The 14,985-nt window shown below is 40.0% G+C and overlaps 1 protein-coding gene across 1 annotated transcript in view; it reads right to left on the bottom strand.

Annotated features, from left to right (window-relative positions):
• Positions 1 to 1,819: 1,819 nt before the first annotated feature.
• Positions 1,820 to 14,985, bottom strand: part of DCDC1 (doublecortin domain containing 1) — a 392,270-nt gene continuing 379,104 nt past the window's right edge. The window contains exons 36-37 of the mRNA XM_087433962.1: positions 6,835 to 6,985; positions 1,820 to 1,992 (exon numbers count right to left, since the gene is read on the bottom strand). Coding sequence (XP_087290088.1) covers positions 1,820 to 1,992; positions 6,835 to 6,985 — 324 coding nt within the window. The remainder of the gene's footprint in view (positions 1,993 to 6,834; positions 6,986 to 14,985) is intronic.

The raw sequence follows: 14,985 nt of genomic DNA, 5'->3' as shown, positions 1-14,985 counted from the left end.
AAGAGGAAGGCCAATAACAAGGAAAGAGCAGGGCTGCTCTTGGTCGAAGTTAAAATGGTTACGATCTGCCAAGAGACCCGGCAGGCTGTCGTCAACAAAGTCAGTGTCGCTGCCCTGCTGGTGCAGTGTGATGTGTTGATGGCTGTTACATTTCATCTGAAATCCCACTTACCAGTAATGGGAGAGTTCAGTTCAGAGTTTGCCGACGTCTCCTGGTGCTGCAGACAGCGTGTGTGATATTTCCAATTTTCACTTCAGGCATGTTCACATGCAACAGTGAAGGCTTCACAAGAATTTGCACGTTTGATCCAGGGTGAAATTATGCCATTTTCATAGCAGATCAACTTTTCCTTGGCAGCTTTTGCACCTAGAGAAATGCTTTCGTTTTCAAGGAATTTTGAAAAAAATAAAAAGTGCTGTGTCTCCGGGGCTTGTGACCCAGTCACTGTAAGGAGAGGCTGGGCAGGCAGGACTTCTGTTGGCCCACCTCCTGACCGGGGCACAGTCCTTCACCCTTCTTGTTTCAACATTCTTGTTAAAAAAGGAAAGGCAAAGTGGGCGTCACGTGCAGCCTTTTCTCCTTCTATCACAAAGCCGTCCTGGAATGCCTTCCCACCTAACATCGCACAACACACAGAGACAGCGTCTGCAAGACGGCCAATTGCTGCAGAGGTGACGTGCTCTGCTGTCAGCGGCGTCGGAGGCAGAAGGAGTTGATGCACACAGCCCCACTGATTGGCAGACCCGGAGTGAATACGAGGCTTTTTGTGGCGATGACCAAGAGCCTCCTTCGGTAGCTGTGATCTAACGCCTTCCTGTGGCACGTTAGAGCGGGAGACTGGGAGGGGGCCAGCTGAGCCACTCTGGACACCCCTAGCCAGGCTGCAACCAATATTCAGGCAGAGCTGAGAGTGGCTTTCAGAGGAAGAGACAGAAGAAGAGCATTTCTCGGGAAATTTTCCACCAGGACCAGAAACCAAACTCTGATCTGTCACTGCTATTTTTTAAAAAAAACGATTCTTTCGTCATTGCAGGAAGAAATTAACAGGTAAGTTCTTCTCTTCCTGTAGGATTGATACCTAAGATTGCTAAGAATCTCCTTGGATGCCTTATAAACAATCCTTACCTGACTTTTCTTTCAAAGAGGGCATACATCCTTTCCCTGAGTTTCTGCATTGAGGACACAGTCTATGACTTTCAGTTACTGAGTTTATGTCAGGAATTATCCAGCTTCACTCTCATGAACAACATCTAGCTGTGCCCCACAAAGAGTCCTGCACTGTTACTGCAAGCCAGACTGCAGGGGGAAGATCCACTCACGTGGCGTTCCACGGCCACCGGCCACTTCATCTCCCTTCAGTAAATGTAGGATTTTAACATGGAGGTTTGGAAAATGCGGTGGCTGAGCCAGAAAAATGTTAGTTTGGGTCGAATTTAGTGTTAGGTGGTCAAAGAGTCTATTTTATTATCATATAATATATATGTTATATATGTTAAATATAATATATATACTTCTTGACTCCACTAAAGTATATATATATATGTGTGTGTGTGTGTGTATATATTACTTGACCCACTAAATTATTTTTCAGTAATAACTAGTAATTTCCTTTCTTTTCCCTGGAAGAAAATATACCTGACAGTTATTTTATTGGCATTGCTTTGTCTAGTTCTGTTGCCTTTCCAAGAACAGATATGAGGCATCTAATGCCACTCTGTGTAAAATGTGGAGGGAATAACTTTTAAAAGAGACTGGCTAAAATTAGAAAGGATGAGTGATCATCACGTCACAGCCAGCATACGAGCCTGGACGCAGAGGCTATCCCAGTGAGACGCAGCACCCAACACGCCAGCTCCCACAGGAATTCACTGGTAGACGTACCGGAGAGGGCAGCTTCGCCGACGGCAACACCACAACGTCTGTGGCTTGAGGGCCATGCTGCCTTCGGATTCTGGCATAATTTGCTCTGACCTCCATCCGTTGCTTTAGCTCTGTTAAAAAAATTATTTTGAGAGACAAGTCAATGTATTTATAGAAAATAATTAAAGGTCCAGGACGATGAAACACTCCAAGATCTCTCAGAAACCCTCGACTCCCACGCTAGACTCTCTCATTACACACTTGACTTGCTTATCACATCAGATCTGTGTTAACATTCTTTGGGTTCCTACTGAACGGCAGTTGCTAGAGAGGGCTTCCTTCCAGGCTTTTTATAAAGCCTGAGTTGGAAGCTAACCTAGGAGAGGTCTAAAAATTGAACCCACTGAAAAGACGGTAAACACAGCAGTGAGAACAGTGTGCAGATTTGATGACAAATGGCATAAAGCACTCTTTTAATTTTGTTGGAGGTTTGTGTGAAAGAAACCATTCTAACAGAGTCTTATTTGTTTTGCCAAAACAAATCCATTTCTCAAAAACTGAGTGTGATTCTTTGATGACTAACGTCCACATGCTAAATGTTTTTACAGTATAGTACATAAAATAACTCATTATAGAGGGTTTAGTTCTGAAACTCCCTGGCTGCCTTATTTTCTGCTACATAGTTAAGCCAGTAGGTCACAGAAAAATTATGAATAGAATGATTAATTAAATGTCCCTTCATAAGTATATATATGCTAGTAGCATTTCTCTCTTTTCTTTTTAAAGCATTCTGAATATTTAGATTTCTACTAAATGATTATTTCTAACTTAATTATTTCAAGAAAAACAATAAAATGGCAACTCATATAGTAAAATAAGTTTCTAAAGAACAACTAAATTAGACTCTTTGCTATCAATCAGATTTCCTGGAACATACATCACCCATGGAAAAGATCTTAGACAATTAGAGAAAACCACTAAACCTTTCACCATGAGTATAATACGTAATACGGGGACCTACTTTCAGAGGAAAAGAATCAACTTCCACCTCATAGTAATCCATGTGGTGACAGAACTGAAGATGCGGAAACGAATGTTTGCCTACACAGCCTCGTCGAAGGTCCACAGAACTAACATGGAGGAATGGTAGGGAGTCATATTTGCACTTCCAATTTTCTCTCTTCGCTTCAGTTTTTATTGGTAACAAGCTTGCTTCTGGGAAGGCGGCCTGCATTTCTCTCGTGTTTTGGGTACCCTTTTGGCGGGGTTGCCTGAAGCACACTTAGCTTTATCTATCAGAAAGGCCTAATGAACACAGCATGGCCAGGAGGGTGGGGTCCAGGCAACAGAAGGCCCTCCCAAGAGGGTGCAAGATTAAGCAGAAGTAATGGAAGGACTGGGAGAGTAGCTCCCCCTGCACTACTTGTTTGCTTACTGTTCGATTGTGCTAGAATATTTCAAGTGTGTTCTTATACATTATTAGATTGAAAATTCTTTCAGGGAGGGAACCTGGCTTATGTTTCTTTTATAGGCTCTGCCCTCTGGGAATTCAGAAATACCTACTGACGATAAGAACCCCATCACTGGCGCATTCTTCTAAGTCACCACATGGTGAGGGTCACCAAGAGCTGGGGGAGGGGTAACGGTGAGTGGTGGGGACAACAGAATACAAAGATCACAGAGACTGCAGCCTCTTCCTTGACGTAGGACGGTGCTGGAGGAATATCTGTGGCCTCCCTCAGAATAGCGCCAGGTGTCCCAATAAATCCTTGCCTTCCTATTTTTTAGTCTTCATGCCTGTACTTTTGTCCCTCCTGGGCTAAATGTACAAATATGACTGCAACTCTTTTAAAAGTTTTAGGTTTATGTACCTTACATAACATAGTAATAATAATTCTATGGTGACTTCTAAAAGGAATAATCTAGCATTATTTTAGGGATCCCAGGTAATTCACTTCATAATCTTTTAATTTCCTTTAAAGTAATATCAATGTTCTTCAGAATTTCCTGACAATTATGTCTTTGCTAATAAATGCATACCCCCTAAAAGAGCTTTAAATCCCTCAGGATGAATAGGATAAAGGACAAAAGTTAGTTTAATAACAAATATATGTTCTTTTCCATTTCTGTCACTTATCAAAGAAAATTATCAAGGAATAGACAAGATAATAAAACGAGCATATATTTACTTATTACAAAAAAAAAGAAATCTGCAAACTGTATAGTTAAGGTTAATAAACATTAAGTTTTAAATAACTTGAAAAGTAGGAAGTCAGTGGAGCCTCACTCTGCTCAGGGTTCCGCTAAGGGAATACAGGCATATCTCGTTTTACTGCGCTTCTCCTTATTGTGCTTATTGGCTATTGTGCTTTACAAATTGAAGGTTTGGGGCAACCCTACGTCAAGCAAGTCTATCAGCGCCATTTTTCCAACAGCATTTGCTCACTTCATTTCTTTGTGTCACATTTTAATTCTCGCAATATTTCAGACTTTTCCTTATTATTATATTTGTTATGGTGATCAGTGATCTTTGATGCTCTTATGGTAATTGTTTTGGGGTGCTATGAACCGTGCCCATTTAAGACGGATGGCAAACTTAATTGTTATGTGTGTTCTGACTGCTTCACCAACTGGCTGTTTCCCCATCTCTCTCCCTCTCCTTGGGCCTCTCTATTCCCTGAAACACAACAATATTGAAATTAGGCCAATTAATACCCTACAATGGCCTCTAAGTGTTCAAGTGAAAGGAAGAGTCTCACATCTCTCACTTCAAATCAAAAGCTAGAAATGATTAGAAATGATTAAGCTTAGTGAGGAATGTATGTCGAAAGCTGAGACAATGACAACGTCCTCTTGCGCCAAACAGTTAGCCAAGTTGTGAATGCAAAGGAAAAGTTCTTGAAGGAAATTAAAAGTGCTACGTCAGTGAACACATGGATGATAAGAAAGTGAAACAGGCTTTATTGCTGATATGGAGAAAGTTTTAGTGGTCTGATAGATCAAACCACCCACAACATTCCTTTAAGTCAAAGCCTAATCCAGAGCAAGGCCCTAACTCTCTTCAAGTCTATGAAGGCTGAGAGAGGTGAGGAAGCTGCAGAAGAAAAGTTTGAAGCTAGCAGAGGTTGGTTCATAAGGTTGAAGGAAAGAAGCCATCTCTGTAACACACAAGTGCAAAGAGAAGCAGCAAGTGCTGATGTAGAAGCCATAGCAAGTTCTCCAGAGGATCTAGCTAAGATGGTTAATGAAGGTGGCTACACTAAACAACAGATTTTCAATGTAGACAAAACAGCCTTATATTGGAAGAAGATGCCATCTAGGACTTTCATACCTAGAGAGGAGAAGTCAATGCCTGGCTTCAAAGCTTCAAAGGACAGGCTGACTTCTTGTTAGGAGCTAACGCAGTTGGTGACTTTTAAGTTGATGCCAATGCTTATTCACCATTCTGAAAATCCTAGAACCCTTAAGAATGATGCTAAATCTACTCTGCTAGTGCTCTATAAATGGAATAACAAAGCCTGGGTGACAGTACATCTGTTTACAACATGATTTACTGAATATTTTAAGTCCACTGTTCAGGCCTACTGCTCAGAAAAAAAAGATTCCTTTCAAAATATTACTGCCTGTTGACAATGCACTTGGTCACCCAAGAGCTCTGATGGAGATGTACAATGAGATTAATGTTGTTTTCATGCCTATTAACACAACATCCATTCTGCAGCCCACAGACCAAGGAATAATTTTGACTTTCAAGTCTTATTATTTAAGAAATACATTCTGGAAGGCCATAGCAGCCATAGATAGTGATTCCCCTGACGGATCTGGGCAAAGTAAATTGAAAACTTTCTGGAAAGGATTCACCCTTCTAGATACCATTAAGAACATTTGTGATTCACGGGAAGAGATCAAAATAGCAACATTAACAGGAGTTTGGAAGAAGTTGATTCCAACCCTCATGGATGACTTTCAGGAGTTCAAGACTTCAGTGGAGGAAGTAACTGCAGATGTGGGAGAAATAACAAGAGAACTAGAATTAGAAGCAGAACCTGAAGATGTGACTGAATTTCTGCAATCTCATGATAAAACTTTAATGGATGAGGAATTGCTTCTTATGGATGAGCAAAGAAGTGGTTTCTTGAAATGGAGTCTATTCCTGGTGAAGATGCTGTGAAGACTGGTTAAATTACAACAAAAGATTTAGAATATTACATAAACTTAGTTGATAAACCAGCAGCACAGTTTGACAGGATTGACTCCAATTTTGATAGAAGTTCTACTGTGCTTATAATGCTGTCAAACAGCATTGCATGCTACAGAGAAATTGTTCATGGAAGGAAGCGTCAATCGATGCAGCCAACTTCATTGTTGTCTTATTGTAAGAAATTGCCACAGCGACCCCAGCCTTCAGCAACCACCACCCTGATCAGTCAGCAGCCATCAACACCGAGGCAAGACCCTCCACCAGCTAAAAGATTATGACTCACTGAAGGCTCAGACAATGGTTAGCGTTTTTTAGCAATAAAGTATTTTTAATTAAGGTATGTACATTGGTTTTTTAGACATAACGCTATTGCACACCTAACAGACGACAGTATAATATAAACATAACTTTTATATGCACTGGGAAACCAAAAAATTCATGTGACTTGCTTTATTGTGATATTTGCTTTATTGTGGTGGTCTGGAACTGAACCCACAATATCTCTTGAGGTATGCCTGCACCTTCAAATGACGCCCTTTAGAGTGTCTGCAATAAGCCCCTTGGATAAGGCTTCAAGACTAACTATAATTTAATACCTTAAATTAATATATAAATTTAACTTCAGTAACATGGAGTAGAAAAATGTGGAGGAGGATAATTATTAAAAATCATCAAGCTGGGATATAAAATTCAGTAAGTAAGCTCTCTGAAGAAAAGATTGAATGCTTTTAATTCTTCAAAAACTTGATAGAAAAGCAACTGTCACCTATACCTTCTTGGGTGATAAAGCCGTGTCCTGTGGACACACAGATGACCATGTCTCGCTTTATGTCGTCCCACGAGTGAAGTGGCTCTCCGTCTGGGGTGTACAGTGTCCTGGCTGGCTGGGCCGTTCTGAGGCGAGAGGAGCAGTCATCCAGCAGCTGAAACACAGAGGGATGCTGGAATGTGGACTGTCACAACGTGATGACGTGTTGAAGAATCAACTCCTCTAAGAGAACTATCATCCGACTCAAACACTCATTGTACTTATACTGGTTGGAAAGAGGCACAGAGGGAGGTGGGAAGAGGGGCATACAGAAGTTCCCTAAAGCACTTGAACAATGAGGAGCTTCAGTGGTCTGCAGTGGCCTTTTTCTTGTAGTTCTCTATTTTTCCATGTGGAAGAAGGCCTCTTGCCGCATAAGAAATGCCTAAATATGAAAAGCTCTGGTTTGAGAATCCAAACTTGTCAGAATAGCTTAAATTATTATTTTTTCAATGAGCAAGGGGCTAGAAGGACAGAAGCACTGACCTCGAGCTCAGGAGGCCTGGGGGGCACTGGCCTCTGTCCTACCTCATGTCAGGCAGTGCCCCCACAAATGAGTGTCTTCAGCTATAAAGTCAAAGCTTTGGTCTAAGACCTCTCTGACTCTGTGATTCTATGATTCGAAAGTCTTTTTTGTTGTGGTTTTTACTTGGTAAATTTTAACACTATCTTGAGGGGCCTTATTTAATCTCTCTCAATTTTCCCTGAAATATTCATAAAAACACATGTACAGATGCCAAGTATCAACAGTACTAGAAAGATTAGCCAGCATGCGCCAGACCCCTAAGGGCAGTTCCATCTAAGTGAGAATAGGACTTTGAGACGAGGTAATGAAAGCAAGCAAGAAGAAGCACACATGCCCGCATGACTTCCACCCGTCATGTAGGGCAAACAACTGTCCCCAAAGATGCAGGAGCCGGGTCCACATCGGCCCCAGTCACCATCAGCACTTCTTTTTTAGCTCTATTTAGGGGCCACAGCTCACAACAATGCAGCCTGGCTGGGGGCAGAACTGGGCACCCAACGGTATCTTGCATCTGGAAAATGAATCAGTAACATGAAGCAAGACAGAGTGATGAGACCATTGAGTCCAGGGAGTGCAGTGTTCACCCACTGTTCTGAGCAAGGGACAAATGGACTGAATTGAATAACAGTTGAAATTACCAAGAGTACGCCTCCCTCTGCGGAGTGGACAGTCAGAGAAGAGCAGAGGGAGGGTGGCCTTAAACGCAGCCCTACCCTCCTGCTAACTAAAAGCCAGTCAGCAGCAATTTGACCAGCTCTCCGACTAAGACCAAGAGGAGGATTCTGACAGTTCCCGAGTCAAAATTTAGGGGAACTGAAGAGAACTTATCTATCCTGTCTACTGTCAGGAGATCTTACCTTGTACAAAGAGGTATAAATAGAAAAATGAACAATAGCAACAATATTAGGCTTATGAAAATATTCTACAACATAAAAGGGGTACACTATACCCAAAGTGAAGGCTTAGATAAGATTTACGGCAGTAGTACATTTTAAAGAGTATCTGTACTGTGTCCCCAAAATTCAATAAAATATGACCTCCATAACCACACACACAGAAGTGAGAGGACAACAGCTTAAAGAAAAGGAACGTTGCTGAGACGCAAACAGAGACGATGATGATGACGATGATGATGATGATGATGATGATGGTGACGACGATGACGATGATGATGATGATGACGGTGATGATGATGATGACGATGATGACGACGACGACGATGATGACGACGATGATGATGATGATGACGATGATGATGACGACGACGACGATGATGATGATGACGACGATGATGATGATGATGATGATGACGACGACGATGGCAACAATAGCAGTTAAAACTTATTGGCATACTTCTATATGCTAAGAACTTTTCTCAATGTTTCCAAGGACAACCTAATTTCACTCTATGGAAATAATTATTACTCTCCTTTTGTTGATGAGAAAAGTGTAGAACAGAAAGGTTAAATATCATAACCAAGGTCATACAGCTAGTAAAAGAAGGAACAGGGTTTCAAATTGGGATGAATAGAGAGCTGAAGGAGAAGAGGAGAGAAGGTAAGGAAATAAGAGACTCAATAGTAGAATTAAAATCTGTCTTAGAAGCAGAAAAAAGCAGAGTCAATATTGTAGAAAATCAAACCAGTATTAGGAAGGATGAAGTTGAGAAAATCTCACAGGATACAGAGAAAGGATTAGACATAAAATTTGTGAGAGAAAAGTCAAACATCTAGAATGTCGAGACATCAGGTATTAAACCTGTACATTATTGGTGTTATTGGAGAAGAATCCAGAATAAATTAAACTTAAACAATTATCAAAATAATAGAAGAAAACTTTCCTGTTCCAAACAAAGAGCCATATCTTCAGACCAAATAGGCTAACCCAGGATAAGGCAAAGTTAATGAAAAATTGACTAACATTTAAATATAACTGGATAAAAAGTATGAATTTCAGACATGGGGAAAAATTCAGTTATGTCTAGACCTGTTTTCTGCAACAATGAATACCAAAGAAAATGGAGCAAAATCTATGAAGTTTTTAGGGGAAAAGGTTTTAACATAAGAATTCAGTACCCAGCTAAATTATTACTTTTGGTTACAGGAAATAAAAGATATCTTCATGTATACAAAACTCAGAAAACCTATCACCCACATACATTTCAGATTATTAAGAAATAAATGAAATTCCTTCACCATGGGAAAGTCATAAGATAAAATGACTAATATTAAGCAGTAAGACCACTGGAACATGATGGTCAACAAAAATGGTCAGGAAATAAATGAACTAAAAATTTTAAAATAAGTCTTCATAGAGAAAAAAATAAAGTAAAAAATGTAAAATTCACCAAAAAGGGATATGGGCAAGGAAAAGAAACACCACAGCGTTCTAACCTAGTTATTCATGGAGGCAAAAAATGCTGTTTCTTCTTTTTTCCTTTGTTAAGAATATTTATTTTTATGATTATAACCAATGCAATACAGCATAAAATCAGAATAAGAGAAATAGTTCTTCTAAAGGAATAGGCAAGATCATCAACATGTGAACTTAACATGATTTCATCCTTAGAAAATTTATGTGAATCAAATGAGAAATTAATAACAAAAAGAAGAATGCTTAGTAACGTGGCTAAGCAGCAAATAAATTATAAAACATCAATAATTTTTCGTTCACCAAAAACAGGCATTTAGAAAATATAGTGAGGTGAATCCAGCCAGCCAGCAAAATTGACTGGGAATGATACTTATTTTAACATGTAAGGCTCTCTCTCATAACACATTATAAAATGTTACTGAAGGACAGAAAGAGAAAGACGTGTATAAAAGAGTGCCACAGAATTCAACCTGGCCACAGAGACGGAACACTATAAAACATGTCAATTCCCATTAAATTAATGAATAGCCTCAGACAGCTACAGCCCAAGCCCCTGCAGGATGATTTCAGGGTGTTGAAATGCAACTCCAAAACTCATCTATGAGAATCAACAGGCAAGAGTGTTCGAGTAAAATCTGAAAACAAGGTGCAACAATTGGCAACTCCTGTCATACTAAAATATACCGTAAAGCCACAATAATTCTAAAAGTGTTAGGTGCAGTAGATAGCTTAAAAACAGACGCCAGTATACACAAGAGTTCAGTGTATTATAAAGTTGATATTCCAGCTTGGGGGGGAAAACAAAAATGGTTAGTCAGTAAGAAGGGCTGAGATCATTTTAAGCCAACAAATAAAGCAGAGAACATAGCTTCACTCAAATTTTATAACCAGAAAAAACTCAATAATAAAAAATTTGAACAAAAATCAGATGAATGTTTATATGACCTCAGGATGGTAAAGGACTATTTGAACATTGAAAGCAATGAACAAACTTATAAAATTTATTAATTTCTGTACATTAAAATATCTCAGAGACAATGGAAAATTGGGAATTTGTTATAATAAATATGATAAAGTTACACATAATAGGCTTATCTGCTTAAAAAAAGAAAACTCATATCAGTGTGAAAAATACTTGCCATAGAAAAATTGCAAAAAATTTAACTGGAAATTCACAGATAACTAATAAACAGTAAAAAACCAGAACAAAACAAAGTAAAATCACTTATAAGTACTTAAAGAAGATTATCAATTAAATCAGAGATGCAGTGTTTTCTCTATCCAGCCTGAGTGTGCGTGTTTCTGAACGCCCGGACTGAGTGGTGTTGCTCTCTGGTGTTGACCACCTGCAGATGGGAACCTCATTCACCACCTGTGGCAGCGTAAACACCCAAAATAGTCCTAGAAAACAATTTAGCAATAGCTATCAAAATTCTCAACCATGTTTATATAGTTAGACTTAGCAATTCTTCTAAAAATTTATTTGGGAGAAATAATCAAGAAGTTAAGTAAAGATCTATATGTGAATACATTCACTGGAGCATGCTTTAGAACAGCAAAAATTTAAAAACAACCTAAATGACAAACAATAAAAAACTGGATGAATAAATAACAATCTGTCCATTTGATAGAAGACAATGATGCCACTGAAAACAATCACATTGAATGTTAAGTTATGTGGGCAAAAAGTCACAACAGTTTGTCAGGTGAATAATGCAGATTACAAAATTGTATATACCGTACCATCTACTATGATCACAATGGCAAAAAAATTGTCACTGTATAGAAACCATAGAAATATATCCACTAAAATGATAATAACTGTGGTTATTTGTGGGTGATAGAATTTTCATTCCTTCTTGGTGCTTTTTCTTTTCTAATTTTAATACAATGACTATATGTTGTTTTATAATTAGAAAACAGAATAAATGTTATTCAAATAATCAAAAACTTCATAGAGATTACAATAGACTTGTATGGTTTTCCTTTGTGATGTTTCTAAACTTTCCCTGACAATAGTCACTGTCTTAGTGTGCTCCAGCCACCAAAACAAATACCATAGACTGAGTGCCTATGAAACAGAAGACATTTATTTCTCACAGTTCTAGAGGCTGGAAGTCCAAGATCAATGTGCTGGCCGATTGGGTTTCTGTGAGGACGTCTTCCTATCAGATTAGGGCCCCACCTTTATGACCTCATTTAACCTTACCTGCCTTCTAAAAGCCCTTTCCCCCGGTACAGTTATGTTGGGGGTTAGGGTTTCGACACAAGAATTTGGGAGACACAGTTCAGTCCATAACAGTTATCAATTTTCCTTCTTCTCCAAGGCGACCAAAGGGTATGAAAGCTGAGTTTCTATCTGAGCTGGGAGCACTGGGGGGCTGGCCTAGAAATATGCATAGATAGGTCTCTGGGAGAAACTCCTGCAGCTAGAAAAGATCCTACATAAAGGCAATTCTTATATTTTTCCCTACTTTACCACTAAAATGTCACTACTCTATAGACATTGTGTTTCCTGTTTATAATCAGAAAAATGAATGTTATTTAATAAAAACATACACTAAATGCAAAATATGAATTAAATCTATAGCTATTTCACTTGGTTTTCACAAAGCTCTATTTATATTAGACAAAGTTAATGGGTTTACAAAAATCTTTTGAAAATAAGGCACTTTCATTACAATTAGGTTCTAAAATATCTAGTCAGCTTACAACCTTTAATGACATTCTTAATTCTCAGTTTTTCAAATGTATCTAAACTGGGTAATATAAACTAAATGTTTGTAATTTTTGCAATAACAAAAGCTCACAATAAAGGAACAATGTTCTACACATAATTCCTCACCCATGTCTATTTTGTGAGTTTAGTTTTCATAGACCAGGTCTTCCCAGGGCGGGGCACTGAGCCTCACAGAACTATCTCGCATTCTCTGAGGGCATGAGGTACTTGTCTCCACAAATCAGAGGGACCTGTTTCTCGTGTTTTCAGCTTCCGCGCACGAATTTAGAACTGTGCTCCGCTGAGAGAGAACACCCTGGTTCTGAGATTCTGTACGATCAGAGAGGTGATGCAGGGATGGGAGAAGACAAATGCTTCAGGACATACACGGAGGGGCCCGGGCAATCATAAAATCATAAATCAGAGAAAGACGTTGGCCCTGAAAAAAGAGCCACTAACGCTGGAGAGGCAGCCGCCTTGGAGCCCTGATGACAGATGAGCTACACCAGTCGGAGGTGAAAGTTGCTCTAGCAATGTTCAAAGAATGAGCGGGAGGAATGTGGTTAAATCATCCAGAATAGCCACCGCAGGGAAAGAAGCAGAGGGAAGTGTGCACGAGATGGGACTCAAATACCATCTGGGGGTTTCATTACAGAGAGCAGAGGGAGGCACTTTGAAATGTGTTCTGTTCCTCACTCTCCCCGTAAGTGTACCAACCACAGAAACTCTGAGCTTCTCTGGAATTGCAGTCGTTGGCCAGAGTCCCCAGTGAGGTCTGAGCCCTACTCTTTCTGTGGTCTATTTGTTTCACTCACACAGCCCACTCTTCAGGAGTACTCTTTACAGCCTGATAGCCTGGAAGGATACATTTCTAACTGATCACAAAGAGCTCAGGTGGGTCCCTAAAAACAAAACAGACAGCATGGGAAAGGACAGGAAAGAGATTAGAAGAACATTTTTAAAAAATAAAGCAAAGGAAGAAATAAGGTGCAGAAAACTTTCTAGACATTTCCTAAGTATCTTTCAACACCCTGAGGCCACATCAGTCTCCCCAGACATTGCTTTGCCATGCCATTCCTTATTCAGAGAAAACTTGTGGCTCAAACTTCAGTCTGGGATATGTGATGGACTGAACTGTGTCCCCCCAAAACTCATAGGTTGAAGTTCTAACCCCCAGAGTGACTGTATCTGGAGAAAGGGCCTTTAAGGAGGGAATTAAGGTTAAATGAGGTCGTAAGGGTGGGGCCCTGACCCGACAGGACTGTGGCCTTATTAGAGGAGAAAGACACCAGAGCTCTCTCTCTCTCCACACATGCACAGGGGAAAGGCTGTGTGAGGACAACAGCGGTGAGAAGGTGGCCATCTGCAAGCCAGAAACACAGTCCTTATCAGAACCAACCCTGCTGCCACCTTGATCTTGGAATTTCCAGTCTCCAGAACTGTGAGAAATAAGTTTCTGTCGATTAAGCCACCCAGTCTGTGGTATTTGGTTATGGCAGCCCAAATAGACTCATACAGATAGCATGTGGGATCCACCATACGCACGTAAACAGTCTCTCCAGTTGTACGTATCTCTGCCTATTTCTCAGTCCAAGCACATCTACTTAATATGATTTACAAATTCTAAGGCCCTTACCTTTGTGTGTGGTGCCCCTCATCCTTGTTAATGCTTTTTCTGCCTAAGATTTTGAATCTTACCCATTTCTCAAGTTCCATCAGAATCCTGATTGATTCCTCTGTGGACCTTTCTCCTTCATCCCAGGTGGGCACAGGGTCCCCTCCTCTGAACTCCTATGGGACTTCCTGCCTGAGCTGCTGACTGGAACTTTATCACATGCTGTTAGTATTTCTCTAAGAGGAACATCAGTTCCCTTAGCAAATACATTTTTCTTGCAAGGACAATCTGTGTTCAGCATAACAAAATGTAGAACACACAGAAAACCACATAAGAAAGAAATACCGGGCCGGCCCGGTGGCTTAGTGGTTAAGTGCGCGCACTCTGCTACTGGCGGCCTGGGTTCGGATCCCGGGCCAGCACCGACGCACCGCTTCTCCAGCCATGCTGAGGCCGTGTCCCACATACAGCAACTAGAAGGATGTGCAACTATAACATACAACTATCTACCGGGGCTTTGGGGGGAAAGAAAAAAAGGAGGAGGATTGGCAATAGATGTTAGCTCAGAGCCGGTCTTCCTCAGCAAAAAGAGGAGGATTAGCACAGATGTTAGCTCAGGGCTGATCTCCCTCACAAAAAAAAAAAAAAAAAAAAAAAAAAGAAAGAAATACCACCTTCATTGGGTCACCAATAACAAGACCTCCAATAAATACTTCCAAAACTAAAATCCTTCCAGTCTTTTTTTCTAGGTGTGTGCATGGCTGTATATAGAATCCCACTCCACGTGCTTTATGTTATGTGTCTTTCACTCAGTATACCTTGAACATCTTTGTCATTACTCTTTCTAAAGTTGATTTAAATGTACTATAATTCATTTCACCA

This window comes from Ceratotherium simum, chromosome 7 (assembly GCF_057802395.1).
Source record: "Ceratotherium simum simum isolate JZ-2026a chromosome 7, ASM5780239v1, whole genome shotgun sequence".
In the NCBI taxonomy this organism is placed as follows: domain Eukaryota; kingdom Metazoa; phylum Chordata; class Mammalia; order Perissodactyla; family Rhinocerotidae; genus Ceratotherium; species Ceratotherium simum.
The sequence above is the reverse complement of the archived record's forward strand: the minus strand, read 5'-3'. Positions and strand labels throughout refer to the sequence as shown.